Below are 19,532 nucleotides of genomic sequence, written 5' to 3'. Positions count from 1 at the left end.
ACCGGTAGCGTGGAGGGCTGAGATTAAGTAGAGTGTAGCAGAGGCAGAAGGGATGCTGAAATGAGAGAATTAGAATTAAGAGCAAGAGCAGACATTTATAGCAGATTAAGAAGTCAGAACCTGCGGTTTCGTTTTCTTTCAAACTATGGGAGCCATGATAAAAGTACCTTGGTTTCGTGTGTTCCATTTGCCCATAGATTGGTTCCAAACATGCCATATCTTATCTCACATTACCCATCCCTCATCTCTCATTGGAAGCGAGAACTTAACGTCAGATGTACCGACTGTACGCCAAAACAGCCACTCGTGTGGTACGAGCCTCAAAGCACGCGTCGCATCTCATCAGATATCGGGAAGTCAACGTCGGCTCCCGCTAACTTGATGCCAAGCGCCCTAACCTTCTCTTTCAGTTGCTTCTGTAACTGTGCAGGCATGGAAGGCAGCCCACCAAGTTCTTTAACCTTCTCTCTAATCTCGGGAGGTAGCAGTGTCAGGTAGTCCATGTCGGGTGAGCTCATCATCTGCCTAAACCTCTCGTCAAACATTCCTTCGAAATCTTCCGCGTTCAGCCCACATGAAGAGCTGCAAAGATGCTCCGTGGGGATATCAGTATAGCCTAGTCCACGTAGCGTCTGACATGCGAGTATCTTCATCTGCTGTTCACATGATGTGCAGTACCAGCGCGACACCTTCTCCACACCGAGCTTCTTTACACATGACTTGTGAAAGTATGTAGTAGTACAGTCGCGATGTGAGCAAACGACAGTGTCCTTCGCGAGTAATCCGCCCTTTGGTGCAGTAGCACGACAGTAGCAAATGCGCTCCGTACCTGGACGCTCGAGTTCGTTGTGCTGGATATCCTGTAACATGACCTGAGTGAGCTCCTGCTTGTTGAATCCGTTCTTTGCGTAAAGTCGCTCGAATCGAAGCTCTTGAGCCATTAGTGCTCCAGGATTGAAGCCATTCTTAACGCCGTCGTACTCCTTCTGCAGACGATCAGGTACGCCATCTAGGTTGCCATTGCGCGCTCGAATAGCAGGGTCTTCCATGAGATAGTTGATCAGGTCATCGTCTACTAGCATCAAGCGGCCTTTGGTCCGATGATCCTTCTCGTACAGTGATAGTAGTTTCTCTCCACGGAGGCGGTTGAAAGGCCCGGTGCTACATAAGTCTAGGCATGGCATCACCAGGTAGCATTGATCTCCCAGAGGATCAACACAGGGGCAGTCTGCGTCAGAGTCAGTATCTGCTGCTAAGTGCCAGTTGCAATGCACTTACGAGGCTCATGGAAGGGACAATCAAGAACGTCATTGTTCTCAAACGAACATGATGTGCTGTGTGAACAACCATCCCATGACGGCGGGAACGGATTTGTGAGTTGATCGCTAATAAATTTGCGGACAAACCTAATCCAGTGCATGTGCTTGCCGTGTTTTGTGATAGGTAGTACAGGTTCAGGCAGAGGTACTGGAGACACTCCCTTAGCGAATGTCGCGTCCGTGGAGATTGGCTCTGATACTACCTTAGTGGAAGCATCGTGATCATTGGCGCTCTCCGTGTACGATAGCACATCTTGAGAACTATCGCGGTCCTTGTTGTAGAGTATAGTCTCAGGTAGCATGGAAGCAGATTGTGCTAAGACGTCACCCACGTCATAGACGTCTTCAGTGGCTTCGTTTCGGAGATCAGGAAGACTGATAGCTGCCTCCGGTATAGACTGCTTCTTTGCCTTGCGCTTCGCCTCTCGTGCCTTCTTAGCCTTCTTCTTCTGCGAGATTGCGGGGTGGCCGTTGACAGAGTCTTCCGTCTCGGTCGTAAAACTCTCGGGTGCTGACATACCCCAAGCCTTTGGAGGCTTTACTGCTGGAGCTGGGCTATAAGGCTCATCTGAAGAGCTCCGCGAGGCTGAGAGGTTTGGGAAGTCGCGCGAATCGGAAAGCCATGGAGTCGGTCCAGGCCGAGGAGCACGAGCCGGAGGCTTACTTGGAATGTTACCCCAAGCGCGCGTCTTTGCTACCGATTTTGTTGGCGTCACTCCATTCGTGACGACTTGCCATCCATCAGGAGCTTGTTGTGACTTCTTGATCCGGCCAGGCACTGTAGTTGGCCCCCGCTCTGAAGCCTTGACGTTGATCACCAGAACCGCAGCCGACTGTCTGTTCAAGGTTGGGGCGGGTGGCAAAAGTAATAGCGGAGTATGATAGGGCTCGATATCTGCATGGTAGAGTCCATCGTCGCCGCTCACGCGCTTGTGGTTGCTCTCAAGATGCCTTCGGTCGGAGATGTCAAGGGTACTAGACCGCGGCGGCGACTGGCCATCGTCCTGATCACTGGATTTCTGTCAGTTTTGAAAATAAATGAATTGCGCAACGAAGTTGGCCAGCGTCTTGTCGCAATTTTGTGGGACTAAATGAGGGCAAGGGCAACGAACCTGACCAGTGGAGCAGTCTCATCCGTGGGGGAGATACCGCCACTGAAATCACTCAGACTAGACGCGAACTTCTCTCCAGTTTTCCAGTCCTTTCCAGTGTACCTCTCTTCTACAATACCGTACGCGGTCTTACTAGTGTATCGGAGATAGCCTGCTCGTCGCATTCGCACTTCGGCAGTGTCTTTCTTGACCAGAACGATGTCCTCCAGGACGGCGTGCTTGAACGTTTCGACGAGGCCTTGGAACATCTTGAGTTCTTTGCCTTGTAGACCCTTCGTTTTGGTGTTACGCCTGAGTAGCTCGTTGATACGGAAGGTTTCCAAGATGCGGTCCATTTCGGCTTCGAAGTCAACGTTTAAAGACTCGACAGGCGCCTCGGCGAGCTTTCTGATTCCCTTGCGGCCGACTTGCGTGCTGTATACATGGGCGTGGTACTGTGGAGTAGTCAGTAATTTGACAGAGTAGATACCAAAACAACAGACTCGGCACCTACACGAAGCTGTCGCTCAATCTCCTCGATCTCTTCCGGATTCCGCGGCCCGTCCGCGTCGTTGCTCGTTATGCCCTCAGCTGAATGTACAACGGAGTCGATGTATCTAATCTCCTCCTGCGTAATGACTCTAGATCTACTAGCCGCTCTTGCCAGACGCTTTGCATCCTTCCGCTCACGCTTTGAGGATGGAGTGTCCTCATCGCCGAGATCTCTCGCTCTTCCACGTTCGTCTAGCTCAGATTCGTCCGGCACGATGTTCCAGTCGATCTCGCCACAACTCTCATAGACGGCTCGTAAGCGCTCGGCAATGTCGTGATGACGCTTGTAGTGTTGCTCATCAATGCCCATGCAGTACTTGCAAGTATGACCGCGAAATCGCATGAACATAGCCTGGAGAGGTTAGTGCATTGTTCGCCGGGGGTAAGTCCTATGCAACAAACCTGATGGAAGCGCACGCATGGCTCACTGTGCTTGCCGAAACAAGACGCCCTCGCACCGGGGTGGCTCAACGGACGCTCGCAAAAGCCGCAGTGGTGTCTATTGGATTATCATTAGCGACCGTCTGCTTTAGGTTGTAGCCACGGGGCTGCGTTCCGGTGGCCCAAACAAACAAACACCGGGCTCAGCAACTCACTTGAGCGCCTCGGAATCCTCCCACTTGAAAAGAAGACTGTTGACCATGTTAATTCTGGTTGCGCTTTCGATATCGATCACGACCTGGGTAGGCTGATGGCGGGAAGGCAAAGCCGCTAGGATTGGATGCTTTGAGAGTGTGAGCGAGAAATGCACGCGCGATTGGGACGATAATTCTGCTTGGACACGGAGTGCAGTAGAGAAGACGCGCAATTGTTTGGGATTGTGCGTGGCAACGTAGCGGGGCGAGGTGCAATGGCTGTTGACTGGTGTAACAGCGCATCCAGGGTTGCTCCGAGGCTGGCTACGTAATTGTGCGGAAAGAGCGAGTGACTGCGACAACACAACAATGAAAGATTTCTGTAGAGACAGCAACCAACGAGACTTGCGCAAATATCAATTGTGTTCGATCAAAAAGAGTGCCTCCGCGTCGTTGTAAGGAAACGACTCGTCGTCGTTGCGGTGAAGAATGCAGTGAACCGACCATCCGCGAGGTTTCGCGTTGTTGCATCATCACGGCCAGGATTAGACAGGATTTTGACACCATACAAACGCGAAGACCACGAATCAAGTACCACTATTCAACATCCGACACAATGCGCGCACCTGCCCAGACATAGGGATAGTTGCGTTGGTACCAGTTGACGCTTCGGCACGTTAATCATGTGGTTTCATCTGCAGCCACTGTCGTTCACTTACAAGGTCTTACGCCCAGCGATGCGCGGATGCGTCGCCCACGATCCACCCAGCGTGACGTTGTGTTTACCGTCGAAAAAATCGGCTGCCTACTGTCAGCGATATCATCTCATGATGTGTTGAGGAGCAGAAGCCCGTCGCATCGCATCATACCTGTATAGCCTGGATACAACTCCATCGGCTCGAAGCCGTCATGCTTCTCCAGCACAGTGCTAGTCCACTCCCAAACACCACCCAGGTCAGATTGGCCGCAGAGCTTGTTGCCCTTCTCGACCACTGAAACTGGATGCCAGTGTTTGAAGCCCACATTCGTTCCTTCGAGGTCAACGAAAAGATTGCGTGGGTTGAGACTAGATACTGCGCCAGAGTCGCCGTTTGACAAAGCTTGGGATGGTGGCGTCTCAAAAACGCCTTCGTTGATCAAATGGCTGCAGACTGTCAGTCAAGAGTCTACGAGGATGGGTAACAGGCATCATACCCGTTCACGGCTGGAATCCTGTTTCCAAGCGAGCTCTCAAATTCCGGCTTCATGCTATCGACATAGCTGTAGATGCTTCGTGCTTCTTCCATGGTAGGGATGCGACCGCCCATCCAATGCGCACAACCAGCTAATTCGTCGTAGGAGGCGACTACAGGCCATCCCATAACAAATTTCAAGGGAACAGTGCCGTAGACAGTGCGTACAAACTTCCCTTCGGTGATGCTCTGAGGTGAGGCATTACCACCTTCGTGGTGGCCGTTTACCACGCTGTCTCTCTTGCCAGTGCTCAGGTCCTTAGTGTTTGAGTATGGCTGTTCGCACCACGACGCAGGTATGGCTGGATTCGACAAGTTAGCGGACAAGCTCGGAAATTTGATCAATACACGCGACAACTCTCGCTGCACAGCTTACGTACCTGTCTTTCCTGTCTTAGACAGATATGTGGCATACTCCCCATTTGTGATTGGCCGAGCCTTTGCGCGGAAGGACTTGACATGTGCTGAGCGGTGAGGCCTCTCGTTATCCCAGCCAAAGTAACGCTTGGTCTCAAAGTCATTCTCTGGGTCTTCAAGACCGATGTCGATGTCCGCTTCGGGGATTGTGAACCACTCGTTAGCGGTTGCTAGGGTCTCAGATTGCGCCGCAAACGCCGAAAAGTCTGGGAGTTTGGTTCCTGGAGGTGGCAAGACCTTGTCACTCTGAATCAGCATATAGAGCAACGTCTCCAGGTGCATGGCTTCATGCTCAAAGCCAATCCACAGTGCTCGCGACACGCGACCGTTCGACTCTGCTTCTCCCGAAGTGTACAGCGCCTCAACCTTTTGTCGCACAGTCTCTTGAAACTTCAGGATTGTCTCCAGCGGGGGCCACGCTTCGGGAACCTCGGAGTGAGCATGACATTGAGTTGGGTCTTCAACATCAGGGTCAACACCACGTTCAAAGATCTTCCAGAAGTAGGCGGGGTCTGACGGCTTGCCATCGGTGGCACGGGCGATGTGGATGTCCAAGAATGTAGGAATGTGGCCAAGGTAGAAGATGCACTCGTTGCGGAGCTTGATCGGCTTAGATAGTAGCTCTTCTTCGGGTATCATGTCCTTCGTGACCGCGTCCCAGGCCGTCCAAAGCTCACGCCACTCGGTCAAAGATGGCACCGGCTTCGCTGCGTATTCCTCAGGTTTGGTAGGGAAGAACATTGCAGGCTTCGAGACGAAATGCAGGCCGTAGTCGCCCTTCGAGTTTGCCCATACAACGTTCTCTGCGAGTTTGGCCAATTCCCAGAGCTCCTTTGCTTCCTCGCGACTGTACTTGTAGGATTCTTCGATACGAACTCTCTCGCCCTGCTTGATATGAACACCGTCGACGACAGTGTCTTTGCGTGGTGCGACAAAAGCGTGATGTCTTCCAGCCTGTACGTCGTATTCTCCAATGGCTTCCCAGTCCTGGATGTCGAAAGCTTCCTCGCCCATGAGTGCGTTCGCGTGCTTCAGCCCGTTGAGAATGAACTTGTGTGTTACACCGCCGCGATCGTTGTATGCATGGTAAACACGCTAGTATAGGAATCTGATCAGTGGGTGTTTGCATGCCTGTGGGGACAATAGATTTACCTCGGGATCCTTGCATGAATCGATACCGATAAGCATGGTATCGCCAGTCTGGAGAACCGCACCAAATCCAGCAAGGAATGGCGGTACTTCATGGCGCTTGAAATTGCCCAAGCTTGAGCCCAGCCAAAGGATTGTTTTCGGTTTCGCTTCGATTTCGGGAGTCTTCAGCCACTCAAGGGCATCATCATAGGTGCCATAGAGGCCAAAGCATTTGACGTGTTTGTACCCTTCTGCGTGCTTGATTAGCGAGTTTCGGCAGTTCGCATTGCCCGGTATTGCGCAATGATAAGGAGATAAGTGTCCGGGCCACTACTACGTTGAGGTGCATGTATGCAGGCTCATGTAGGTCTAAGCCACTTTCACAGGAAACTGATGCAAGCGTGTCGCACTATACAAACCCCACGACTCCCCTCAATGTTAAGCATGATAGAATGAATCCTCACCTGTAGGTATTTCCCCAAATGTTCTCTCCAGCTCCGGCAGGGAAAGGTCGACAGCGTAGTACTCGACGTCTTTGCCAAGACGGTCGACGGCTTGCAAGAGTATGTTGACTTTTCTGAGGTTGCTGCAAACACATTAGTATTCACGAAGCACAGGGCTCGTTTCCAATCTCTTGCGCAGTGCGAGCCAGGACCGTACCCGCTCCCCAGTTCCACGACAATGGACCCCGTCGGGATTCGTTCGGCGATTTTCTCCGCATACGTCTCGAGGACTTCAATCTCGGCATTCGTTAGGTAATACCTAACATTGCGAACATTCATCAGCTTGGTGCTCATATAAACCAAGCGTGAAGCTGCTCACTCCTCTTGGTACGTGATCTCTTCGAATAGACCAAGGCCTTCTTGGCTAAGAGAAGAGAAAAGGTTAGCGTGCATCATGGGCTAACCAAATCGTTGCTTACTCATAAAGCAGCAACGTAGGCAGCTTTTTTTCGCCGCCACTCTCAGGCCGAAGACCTTTCTTGATATCAGCGAGGATATCCGACTCGGCAGTGTCCGTGCGTATGTCGATTATTTTGGTCGCCATCTCTCTGGAGTGTTTGGTATTGGATATTGTGGTCAAATCGGTATGCCCCTCAAGAGCCGGTCTACTAGATGCGTCTTATGCCGAGGGTCGCGCGATACTTATACAGCGCGTTAAAGTACGTAATGTGGGTACTCGGACGCTTATGCCGTGCGGTAGCTGACGGTAACTAGAGGGCCGGTAACTGTTCAAACGGAATAGTGTAGAATGCAATGCTCCGTCAGAACGTGTACTGTTTGGCTAGCGGCTGTGGTGGTAATATCACTCGCAAACACGCGACAAATCAGACACGGTTCCTTCTCACGATCAACGGCGGTGCGAGAAAACCGCCTGTTCGAGTCGAGCACATCATCGGCAACAACCCCACCGAGGCAATCTACTCTGGTACCAATGCCATCCGGAGGCATGGTAGTTGGAACGTCAAGCATTGCTACGAGACCATAATGATGACGTCAATGTGTGCCGGCTAGGGAAAGGACGGAAGTCCGGGAGCAAAGGCAAAGAAGGTCTCGAAGACCGACGCCAAACCACCGCGTTCAGGAACACGCTGCAGGGCAGGCTGAGGCTGTTCTTCGGTCGCAAACTCTCGCCGACTGTAACATGTTCGTGGATGACCACACTGCCTGCTGCGGGGTCGATGCCTTGCTGCATAAGCGATGCCGTCACAGTGGAGTCGCGAACTTGTTGACACATTACCGTGCGCTCAACCATGGCTGGGCATGGCAACGTGATTGGGAAGGCGGGCAACTTGCTGAACGCGGTTGGCATTGGCGTAGGCGGCATGGGGAGTGTCAGGTACAAGCGTATTGACAAGCAGAAACATGTGGGCAGCAACCGTGACGACCGTCTGGTGCAGGATCATCACGTGATCGACTGTGGGCCTTGGCTTCAGCCGATGCACGACTGGGCAATAAGGTTACGATGACGCGAGGTGCAACACCGCCGCGGAACAGCAGCGCGCGGAAAAGTCCGCGCGTCAGAAAACGATCATCTGACTTTGTGCACATTCACCATCAATGCCAGTCATCCATGAATCGTCCGCTGGAGGTCGTGCTGAAAAGCCACGATCCGCACGCCAGGCAACAACCTTGATCGTCTGCATACCCGCTGTGACATGACACGCATGTAAGTGCTCTCACTTACGCGCTGTCCCGCTTTGAGGTCAATCACGCTCCCTTTCAATATCAGCTCAGCCCTCATACCACGAAACGATCGCAGTGCATTTGATGGCTGACTCTGGGTCGTTCTGCGCAGAAGTGCCAATGCTTGTTTTCGAGGCGCATCCGTCGCTCCTTACTCACCAGTCTGCCAATATCCAACGTCTCTTTCAAAATGAGGGCTGCCGAAGAATTCAAGCAAACACAGCTCGTCTGGGACTCCCCTTTGATGTGCGCATACGAGCTGTCATATCATCTCACCGATGCTGAGTCGCCTCGAATGACGCTACGCACCAAGCACAGAAGCACACCGTAGCTTCCCCCTTGCATAGGGCATCACAATACCACGGCCGAACAAACGAACGGCATCCGCTAGAGCCGTACCTGATCCCATCACCACCGCCCATCTCCGCACGCCTTTTGAAACGTCTCAAGTACTGAATCCAGTTCACGCGAACGCTTACGAAGTCTCAATGCGTCTGACACGGTCATCAGACCTGGACTGGAGACGTTTTCAACAAAGACGGCGAAGCAGCAATCGTGCAAACCTTCGCACCCCGCATGAATGTCGTGCTTCATGGGTCTAGCGGCCTGGGCGGCCTGAGCGGCTTGAGCAGCCCATGATAGAAGAGCCCAGTACAGAGCCTGGCTGCGGCAAGCCTCCCGACACCCCTTGGTGGCCCTTCCAAGGTTGCAATTGTCTCCGGGCAGATGGCTTTGTCGCAGTCTGGTTACGAGTCTTATTGCTCCGTGATGGCTAAGAGATGGGCGTCTGGCCGCCAACCGCGCTGACACTCGAGTCGGGCGTTACGCCACTGCTGTTCCCGAGCCTTGCTCGCGCTTGTTGTTCCCGTTATTCGCGACATCGTTCATATTGTATGGAACAAGCCCGCGCTAAAGGTGATTAGTCTCTATTGAACCTAGACGTTGCGGTCTGCTGAGTTCGCCCGCGATCAAATAAGTCTCTTAATCAGACGAAGCGGAAGCCTTGCATTTACAACATCTCCTATTTCATGTGCTGGACATCAGTTGTGACCCAGTTTGTTACTCACTAAGCCCGCAAAAAGCGACTACTGTACCACCCGCAACATGGGCCCCTCTCAGCTGTGGGTCACCCCCGTTACCAACAGCTTCTTCCCTACGAACGAGCTTCCAACTTGGAATGCCGATCTTTCGACACTGCAGTCCGAGAAGGATATCCTGGAGGATGGACTCGCCAACTGTGTTACCTACCTGCAGGTCCTACGTAAGAAGCAAGCTCGAACAGAACGCCGGCTGGTCACAGATCCCTCACTACCACGAAAGAAGAAGAAGCGGTTCCAGCAGGTCAAACGTGAATTGGAGAAAGAAATAAAGCACCGAGAGCAGGATGAACAGGCTTTTCTCAACAACCTCCAGGCTTGCAAAGCAAACATTTACATCGCCGAGACCGTCTCTCTGCCATCTACAGCCATATCCTCAACGCTACCAGACTTTGGCTCGATCTCGACAGGATGCTCGTACCCAAGAGACTTGGAATCGGCGCCTACAGAGACGAGTTGGAACGGTTGGACGGATGAGTCGGTCCTCTCGCCGTTTCAGAGAGAAAGCATCAGCCCCTTTTTCACCTTCGATGTCGCCCCGGACGAGCATCTCGAAGCCAGAAGTACCGACGGAACGATATCGGATGACTACAAACAACCACTCGATGCCCAGCATACCCGAAAGATCAACCCTATACAATCTGCATCGTCCAACACGCGGACCCATCTCCTGCTGAGCCCCGAGGCTCCGATATTCCACCCTCAGTCCACGTATACGAACCAGAAAGGGATTGTAGCTACACGACTAGCCGAAATCAACCTTCCTTCGGCAATGGCAGTAACAACGTCAAGTATAGTGGTGTTGGAGCTTCTGGACAGATGCCTTGTCAGTTATGCGGGCATGGGCCAAGCACGACGGCAGGGTTCACTTGGGAACATAGAAGATCACTTATGTAGCCTGCGTTTGGCCAAGCCCAGCTCGGACGCAACTGTCACGGGTGGCAAGCTCAAGTACAGAAGAGGCTCCCTATGATGAGACCACGCTGGCATGTTAGGCAGGTTCCATAACACCCCACGGCACACAATACTATTGGCAGGGTCCCACACTCATTGGCGCGGTCAGCAGTATATATAATTGGATCCACACATTTCCTTCACGTTCGATCGCTTCCGATGGCGCCTTTCTTCAACTCGGCAGCAGGCACGGTTGGCGAACGTGGGTTCATTGGAGCAAAAGCTGTTCAGGGAAGATGCAGAATAGGGCGTCTGGGCGGGAGAAAAGGATGTAGCTACAGGTTGTTGATGTGTACCATGTGAAATACAAGATTTGGTTGCTTGCGCTTGTCATCTGGCCTCGGCCCATCGCTGCCGTATTTGGTGAAGCGGGCTGCCCCACACTGTGCCGTCATCACAGCGCACCCGTGTTTGCGCGACTTGCAGACAACCGAACCACCTCTCCCCTCAGATCCACGTTCAACATCTGCACGCTAGCTAGAGTTCAACACTCTACGCCCGTCCGTCGGCCCAAAGAAGAGAAGCGCGATTTCTTGGTGTCTTAGAAAGACGGAACCTAGAGCCGTGCTGTGTGGCTCCAACGGGTGCCTCCACGCCATCCCGGCAGTTCCTACAGCAGACCACTGCGCAGTGCTTGCATAGCGTCGCGGCAAGCTCGCGCCGCAGCCGTCGCAGCAATATCAACCGGCGAACCCCTCACCTGGCGGGTGCTGCAAGAATCGACACCTTTTCCATTGCTTCGTCTCATCCAACATGGCTGATGTTAGCAATGGGTCCAGCGCCGACGATAGCCAGCTACGCGAGCGGCCGTCGGCTAAGCCGCTGCATCTCAACAACGCAGACGATGCTAAGCAAAAGGTTTTGGAGCTGAACGACCACGAAGACAAGAACCACAAAGATGACAGCAAGAAACGCACCTATGGAAGAACTCCAGACGGTACAGGTACGTCTCCCCTGGTGCTGCACCGAAGCAAAAGCAATTACCGTGCATGCATGCATAGCGTGTCCACCTGTACCACGAACTACTCATACTAACACCACACGTCTAGTCTTCATCGTTCCACAGACTCACGACATGGTCTCGCAGCTGCTCTCGCCCTCGCAACCCAAGAACCTGTCCGATATAGCAGTCCTCGCCGTGCTTGCTGCCCTGATCTTGACCTTCTTCGTACTGCCCAAAAGCGCCCGCATACCCATATTCGCAATCATCTTCCTCTTCTGGCGCGCCGGTTACAATGCCGGTATTGGCTGGTTGCTCGATGGCCAGTCTAAACACAACCGTCTCGTCCTCTGGGCGAAACAAAGCCATGTCTTCGAGAAGCCTGAATCTGGCAAGAACCCACACCCCGCCGTGTATAAGCTCCTCAAGCGGGAACTAGAGACCAAGATCCCCAACGATTACAACTTCGACGAAGCGCCGCTTGAGTACAACACGTGGCTCGTGTTTAGGCGTGTAGTAGACCTTATACTCATGTGTGACTTTGTTTCATACTGCCTGTTCGCCCTCGCCTGCTTCAACCGTCCCCAAGAAAGCTTCTTCTTGTGGATTCTGCGCTGGACGACAGGCATTGTTCTATTCCTCTTCAACCTGTGGGTCAAGCTAGACGCCCACAGAGTTGTTAAGGACTTCGCTTGGTTGGGGACCCCTCCCTGACTTTGAAAGATAGACGTCTAACATGCGAGACAGGTATTGGGGCGATTTCTTCTACCTCATTGATCAAAGCCTGACCTTCGATGGCGTCTTTGAGATGGCACCGCAGTAAGAGGCTCCATGTTACTTTTAGCCTGAAAAAGACACTAACTCGCCGGTCCACCAGTCCCATGTATTCAATAGGCTATGCTGGATACTATGGTATCGCCCTCATGATGGCAAGCTACAAAGTCCTAGCAATCTCGATTATCGCCCATGCAGCCCAATTTGCCTTCCTTTCCATAGTAGAGGAGCCTCACATAAACCGCTTGTACAATCCACCGCCTCCCCGCCGTACGCGCCATAATTCTGGAGATCTCCAGCTCGAAGACCGACCCAAAACTAGCCAGTCTGATGTCGCCTTCTCTGATACCGCCTACGATCCCACCAAGCACCAACCAGCCCAAACGCACCACATTGTAGGGCCTCTGAACACGGATTTTCATCGATCTATTGATCTCACGGTAGTATTGCTTTCCTTCTACATGATGTGCTTGGCGACGCTGACACCCAACACTTGGTTGGTAAGAACATTTCTCTTCATCAACGCCTTCGGGTGGCGGCTCTGGTACGCGCTGGGACTAGGCTACATTCTAGATCGACAGTCGAAGAAGAAGAACTGGACCAAACATTTCATCAAGTATGGCGACACGAAGGAGGAAGCCTGGCGCCAATGGAAATCCCTATACCATATGAGCATGACCATGAGCCACGCCTCGTTTCTCGCCGTGGCATGGAAGATGTACAGTCTTCCTGCTGATGGTCTCAATGGTCTCACGCTTTTCCGACATGTCCTTGGATCGGGTATGATCGTACTTCAGCTGTGGGTTGCCATGAGCATCTACGAGTCTCTGGGCGAGTTTGGATGGGTAAGTCTTGGAAGTTTGAAGTGCATGTAGGATATACGCTAACACTGCATCTTCATCTCTGCAGTTTTGTGGCGACTTCTTCTTCGACCCGCCTTCAAGGTCACTGACTTACTCCGGTATTTATCGTTTCCTGAACAATCCTGAACGAGTTCTCGGATTGGCTGGCGTTTGGGGCGTGGCTCTCATTACTTGGAACCCCGCGATCTTCTATCTTGCTACGACCGCCCATGTCCTCAACCTCGCGTTCCTCCAATTTGTCGAGAAGCCTCATGTCATCAAGGTGGGTCAACATTTCCTTCAGTCGTATTTCTTCGCGACGTACAATACGGTGCTTGACCAGAACTTTACTGACAGTGTATGCTTAGTTGTATGGGCGAAACCTACGTGAGATGTCGGGAGTCAGTAAAACCGTACGCCAAGCACTACCAGACCCAGTACGCCAGTGGCAGTCGGCAGCCGACGAGTATCTCAACTCTACTATGGAATTCATCGAGGAATTTCTGGACAATGTAAGGCCCAAAGTGGCTGCCCATGTCGATGCCTTGATCAAGGACACAACAAGCCGATTCAAATTTTATCCAACGCGCATTCCCGTCAGCGGCCGTTCGTCGGAGCCCGTAGGTCTGGATGCGAAGCAATACAGGCTCGAGGTTGAGGGCACCCTTTCCCCGCCGATAGTGGAGCAGCAGAAGAGCGGTGGTCGCGAAGGAGAGCTGGCAAGAACACCAGCTGTTCGTACAAATGGTTTCAAGACACTCATCCTTGAGTACGGTGCACCCATCAGGGTTCGCTGGCAGGCACCTATCAACCACAGCAAGAAAGACTGGATTGGCCTGTACATGGTTGCTGACAACCAGTCTCGGGAAGTTACGCGCATCAGTTCCAACGGGCGATGGGTAGCCACCAACCCTGATGTCTTTGACTCCACGAGAGCTGACGATGGCATTTTGGTCTCGGACAAGCTCGTACCAGCCGATAATACGGATGAGGAGTCATCTGATTGCTACACTGGCGAGGTCGAGTTCCGTGGAGACAAGCTCTGGTGGACTACTGGTGTGTTCGAGTTCCGGTATCACCATGGTGGTCGACATCACGTCATGGTGCTCTCACAAGCCTTCGAGATCCGAATCCCCAAGTTTGATGAGACCGACGTTGAAGCGGACGCCAACGGCACGATTCAGCGTGCAGTGGAGGAAGCGCTGCTTCCAGTTATCCAGAACTGCTTTGACCGCGACCCTGAAATCGCGCCATCGACCGCCGAAGAAACCTTTGGCAGTTTGGTCGAGCGAGATGGCAAATTTGCGCGACGTGTTGTCTTCGCAGTCCACCAAATGTAAGTTCTCTCCCTTGGTGCGTTATTGTCTGGATCATGTGACTAACGATATCCAGGTTCGGTATTGAGTTCGCTCCTGAGGTGGTACAAGCCGATGGCACGGTCAAGAATCTGGCCTGGAGGATCCTTAATGCCAAGAAAGTCTTGGTGAGCCATTCGCGAGCTACAGCATGGAGATTGGGTCACTAACGGCGTTGGCAGGCCCCTTACAGTATGTCGTCCGCTACGCACGGTAGGAACACCCCAACCATGGGTTGAGGAAAGCTTGTACGGCACACCCGCGATTGGTTCATTGAGACAACAGCAGAAGCTGGGCATTGTCTTTATAGAGGAGGCTTCTAGAAAATGGCCCTTCATTTCGGTAATGAACAAGGGTAGGGTGTCATGCACGTCTTGCGAAGACAAACGCGGCGCACACAGACGGCGACATGCGTCTTGGGGCGGTTGACCTATGTACATGGAGGGTACGTTGGAGTTGTGAATACATGCGGTGTACGGTGTAGAGTAGGAGGTGCATGAGCATAAAAAGAATCGATTGTTTTTGAGTACCTTGGTAGACGTTACTGTATTAACGTCATGTGATTTGAGCTACACCTTGCAACAAGATACCTTCGCGTAGCCAGTGGTTCCTATATGATAGAAGCCCGAGGAGTCATATGGGAGAGACTCTGCGACGACATGCAGAGCTTAGTCACATGTGGTTGTGTGTAGCACCGTACTCGTTGCCCGGTTTGGGCTTGCTGTTCCGACAAACGCATGGAGAGCGCATGGCTCGAGAACTAATGCCCAATGCATTCGTGGACAAGGTGTCAAGGCTGTACGATGACGGCAAGATTGCGAGCTGGATGCGGAGATGATCTTATCAGATGGTGATGGCGATGGCGTCGTGATGGGCGTGATTCGCGCCGGCTGGTTTAACCTCGGTCTGGCCCGTGAGAGCATCTTCTGGAAGCTGTCACGCCTCCTGCGCCGACCATGTCGCCGTCGCATTGACGCTCTTATCTATAGGACAACCCAGCTTGCGAGCGCGACATACTGGTGTACTTGTTTGTGTGAAACACGTTGGTGCGCCGTCCCTTTGTTCTGCACCGTCCATCTGGCACCCTCGCCCTCTCTTCCTTCGGGAGTCCGCACCAGCGACAGTGCCCAGCGGGTCCGCACGTCACCACGCGACCTTGCGCCTTCCTCGCTCACACGCTCGCCCCATCCCGCCAGCAACTCGCCGTTAGCACCTCATGATGGGAAAAGGCTCCTCCAAGACCAGCACCAAGGTGCTCCCGCTCATCCCGCTCGCGCCGCCGCTCGCCGTCCTCCCGGGCACAACCCTCAAGATCCCCATCACCAACCGCTCCGATGTCGCCGCCATCCTCGCCAAGATATACAGCATTAGCCCTACCGCGAAGCCCGACGCGGCTATCACGGTCGCCTGCGTGCCGCTGAAGTCCAACACGCTGGGCCCGGACGGCCAGCTGCTGATCGACGATGGCCATCAGGGGGACAAGACGGCCTTCGAGAGCGATCCCATGCAGGCGACCAAGAAAGACATCTATGGCTATGCTTGCATCGCCAAGGTCAGCGGTGTCCAAGGACGGCGGCAGGGCGATCTGAGTCTGGTGGTTGAGGGCCTCGAGAGGGTGCAGGTCGTCGATGTCGTCCAGGAGAGGCCGTACTTCGAGGGAGAGCTCATGGCCGTCGACGAGTACAGTACGTATACCCCCGTCTGAATTGGTCCTGCACGCATACTGACTAGCACAGTCGACATCGCGAGTGCAGACCTCCTGAACCAGTTCAACCTCCTCAAGCAGCTGTCGCGCGAGCTGCTCGCCCTCGTCCGCCTCTCCGCCATTCTACCGCGCACGCCACAAGTCACCCTCTCGCCCATTGTCGCGCGGAGACTCGAGATGTACATCACAAGGAAAGACCTGTCGGAGGCTGGCGCGCTGGCCGACTTCATGGCCAACGTGGTGGAAAGTACACACGAGGAGACGCTGCGCGTTCTGGCAGCGGTAGACGTCAAGGAGAGAGTGGACAGGGTCATCGAGATCCTCCAGCGGCAGATCGGCAGCATCCAAGGCAACACACGCATGACTGTCACGACAACACAGACGCAGGGCGGCAGCTTGGACATGGAGACACTGCGACGACTGCAGCAGGAAGCCCTGACAAGAAGAGGAAAGATGGGTGGCGGTCTCCCAGCCGGATTTCCTGGCGGCTTCCCAGGCGGTGGGCAGCAACAGGCCGGTGAAGAAGAGCCCAACGAGATTGACGAGCTGAAGAAGAGGCTCCAAGATGCCAAGTTGTCTCCAGATGCTGACAAGGTGGCTCAGCGCGAGCTGTCGAGGCTGCAGAAGATGAACCCCGCCCAAGCAGAATACCAGGTCTGCAGGAACTACCTCGAGAACCTCGCCGAAATCCCTTGGACCAAAACGACAGTCGATCAACTCGATGCCACTACACTGGTCAGGGCAAAGAAGCAGCTCGACGGCGATCACTATGGTCTTGAGAAGATCAAGAAGAGACTACTTGAGTATCTGGCAGTGCTCAAGCTCAAGGAACAGGCAAACAGGACCATCGACGATCAGATCCGCGCTCTCGCCGATACACCAGAGGGAGATGACGAGGCCAAGGAACAAGACCCCGAAGACAAGGTTGCAAAGGAACCATCCGAGGCTGAGCTGCGGCTGTTGGAGAAGAAGCGCATGGTCGACAAGTCGCCAATCCTGCTGCTCGTCGGGCCGCCAGGAACAGGAAAGACTTCGTTGGCCAAGTCAGTTGCTACCGCACTTGGTCGCAAGTTCCATCGCATCTCACTTGGTGGTGTGCGCGATGAGGCAGAGATCCGCGGCCACCGTAGGACCTATGTCGCTGCTATGCCTGGTCTCATCGTCAGCGGACTGAAGAAGGTCGGCGTTGCAAACCCAGTCTTCCTGCTCGACGAAATCGACAAGCTAGGCATGTCGAATCACAATGGCGACCCCGGTGCAGCCATGCTCGAGGTGCTCGATCCAGAGCAGAACCATACCTTCACAGACCACTACGTGAACATTCCTATTGACCTTTCCAAGGTGCTCTTCATCGCCACCGCCAACTCGCTCGATACCATTCCTCCACCGCTCCTCGATCGTATGGAGACCATCCAGCTCTCCGGTTACACTACACTCGAGAAGAGGCATATCGCATCAAGACATCTGATTCCGAAGCAGATCACCAGCAATGGTCTCCACCACGAGAACCTCAACATCCCGACCGACGTGCTCGACAAGATCATCACATCCTACACACGCGAGTCCGGTGTGCGAAATCTCGAACGCGAGATCGGCTCCGTCTGTCGTTCCAAAGCCGTCGAATACGCCACGGCGAAAGACACAAATACTCTTGCAGCATACTCCCCTGTTGTCACATTGGAAGACCTCGATACCACGCTCGGCATCGAGAAGTTCGCCGAAGAGCTCACTGAGCAATCTTCCCGCCCAGGTGTCATTACAGGGCTAGTCGCATATAGCACCGGCGGCCAAGGCTCTATTCTGTTCATCGAGATTGCAGATATGCCCGGCTCAGGCCGCGTTCAGCTTACCGGCAAGCTGGGCGACGTACTCAAGGAGAGTGTAGAGGTAGCTTTGACTTGGGTCAAGGCCCATGCATTTGATCTCGGTTTGAGTGCAAGCCACGACGAAGACATTATGAAGAGTCGTAGCATTCACGTCCACTGCCCCTCTGGCGCTATTCCCAAAGACGGCCCCAGTGCCGGTCTTGCGCACACCATCGGCCTCATCTCCCTCTTCTCTAACCAGCCTGTTCCACCTACACTGGCCATGACTGGTGAAATCTCCCTCCGTGGAAGGGTACTGCCTGTCGGTGGTATCAAGGAGAAGCTGATTGGAGCGCTCAGGGCGGGCGTCGAAAGAGTACTCCTACCCGAGGGCAACCGGAAGGATGCTAGGGATCTACCGTTGGAAGTTACCCAGGGTCTCAAGATTGAGTTTGTGGGCCACATCTGGGAGGCTTTGGGCAAGGTTTGGCCCGAGAGATGGGAGGGCGAAGACGGAAGGAGGGGATGGGAGAGCAGATTGTAGACTGTAGATTGTCTGAGTGATGGGTCTTGGTGGGGTTGGAAAGGAGTTGGATTGGTGTCTTGCATTTAGCGTTGCATTCGTTACAATCGGTCTGTGTATACTGTATTAGCTGCCTATACTCACATCTCTCACATTACTTATTACTGCTGTTCCTTGCCCGTTTTATGTGAGGTTTTTCCCCTCTCGATCCTCATGTTTTAAGATACTTATCTCCAGCCTTGCTGTCCTGCTCATCAAATTGCAAACCTGTCGAGGATAATTATTCACGCACGATCTGTGACGATTGCGACCTTGTCAATTCCAAAGATCAAGCCATACAATCAGCTGCAAAGAAGAAAGTTTCCTGCTGCCCGGGCATACAGTCATCTTTTCGATACCACATCGTTTTGATCCGAAATATGTCCGTCACCCTGGCACAGGCGCCTGTCTATGGTAAGAACGATTCAACATGATGACTGAACATCAGAATCTTCCGCTAGCAACCTGGAAGCATGCCGGGAATAATCGCATTAAGGCGATGGGCGACTCGATTCACCCAAAGAACGTAATGTGCGAACCATGGTGCTTTCTGATTCTCTCAACACACTTCCAGACTGCAGTAGCATGGTCTCGTGCGCTCGGCGCGGTGAACGCACCTAAAAGTTACAGTACACTCGCAGCACTGATTTACTCTGCACGGATAAAAGACCTTCGGATCTTTTCATGTTTATCATTATGCACTAATTATAGGACCCGTACCAATGTCTTCCAGATAAAAGCGGAGTGAAGTCAAGGCGGAAGATAGTACTAGAACGTGTGGAATCTCGAAAGCGAAGACGAAGGAGCTATGGCTTCTACCATGTCAGCGTCATGATCTGTAGCTAGGTGGTATACGGCTCGTGACGAGGGGCATGCTCAAGTCGATTGCGGCAGGATTCCCGACTTCGCCGGAGACTTATACATCACAAACCTTCTGCTACGTGGCATTCAGCCTTTATTGTCGTTATTAGCGCTGAAAAGACTTGAATGATGTC

The 19,532-nt window shown here is 53.2% G+C and overlaps 4 protein-coding genes across 4 annotated transcripts; 3 read left to right on the top strand and 1 right to left on the bottom strand.

Annotated features, from left to right (window-relative positions):
• Positions 1–320: 320 nt before the first annotated feature.
• Positions 321–7,364, bottom strand: J4E88_004563 (uncharacterized protein; the record flags this gene model as incomplete). Its single annotated transcript, XM_049398207.1, has 15 exons — positions 321–1,228; positions 1,279–2,330; positions 2,432–2,865; positions 2,925–3,314; positions 3,365–3,461; positions 3,559–3,594; positions 4,257–4,338; positions 4,407–4,681; positions 4,732–5,071; positions 5,150–6,281; positions 6,339–6,568; positions 6,782–6,903; positions 6,978–7,079; positions 7,140–7,184; positions 7,240–7,364. 15 exons carry the CDS (start codon positions 7,362–7,364, stop codon positions 321–323), a joined length of 5,370 nt encoding a protein of 1,789 aa, XP_049255768.1.
• A 2,243-nt stretch (positions 7,365–9,607) lies between these two features.
• On the top strand, positions 9,608–10,573 carry J4E88_004562 (uncharacterized protein; the record flags this gene model as incomplete). Its single annotated transcript, XM_049398206.1, has 1 exon — positions 9,608–10,573. One exon carries the CDS (start codon positions 9,608–9,610, stop codon positions 10,571–10,573), a length of 966 nt encoding a protein of 321 aa, XP_049255767.1.
• Positions 10,574–11,307: 734 nt separating this feature from the next.
• Positions 11,308–14,704, top strand: CHO2 (phosphatidylethanolamine N-methyltransferase; the record flags this gene model as incomplete). Its single annotated transcript, XM_049398205.1, has 8 exons — positions 11,308–11,497; positions 11,604–12,189; positions 12,242–12,313; positions 12,372–13,113; positions 13,178–13,393; positions 13,479–14,446; positions 14,503–14,593; positions 14,648–14,704. The coding sequence occupies 8 exons, from the start codon at positions 11,308–11,310 to the stop codon at positions 14,702–14,704; spliced, it is 2,922 nt and encodes a 973-aa protein (XP_049255766.1).
• A 977-nt stretch (positions 14,705–15,681) lies between these two features.
• On the top strand, positions 15,682–18,519 carry J4E88_004560 (uncharacterized protein; the record flags this gene model as incomplete). The annotated part of the gene is made up of 2 exons (XM_049398204.1): positions 15,682–16,150; positions 16,202–18,519. The coding sequence occupies 2 exons, from the start codon at positions 15,682–15,684 to the stop codon at positions 18,517–18,519; spliced, it is 2,787 nt and encodes a 928-aa protein (XP_049255765.1).
• Between the last annotated feature and the right edge of the window lie 1,013 nt (positions 18,520–19,532).

Source organism: Alternaria novae-zelandiae (genome assembly GCF_023758075.1).
Source record: "Alternaria novae-zelandiae strain BMP 2774 chromosome Unknown scaffold_8, whole genome shotgun sequence".
Taxonomy (NCBI): domain Eukaryota; kingdom Fungi; phylum Ascomycota; class Dothideomycetes; order Pleosporales; family Pleosporaceae; genus Alternaria; species Alternaria novae-zelandiae.
Note: the sequence above shows the minus strand (reverse complement) of the source record. Positions and strands in the feature narration are given on the sequence as shown.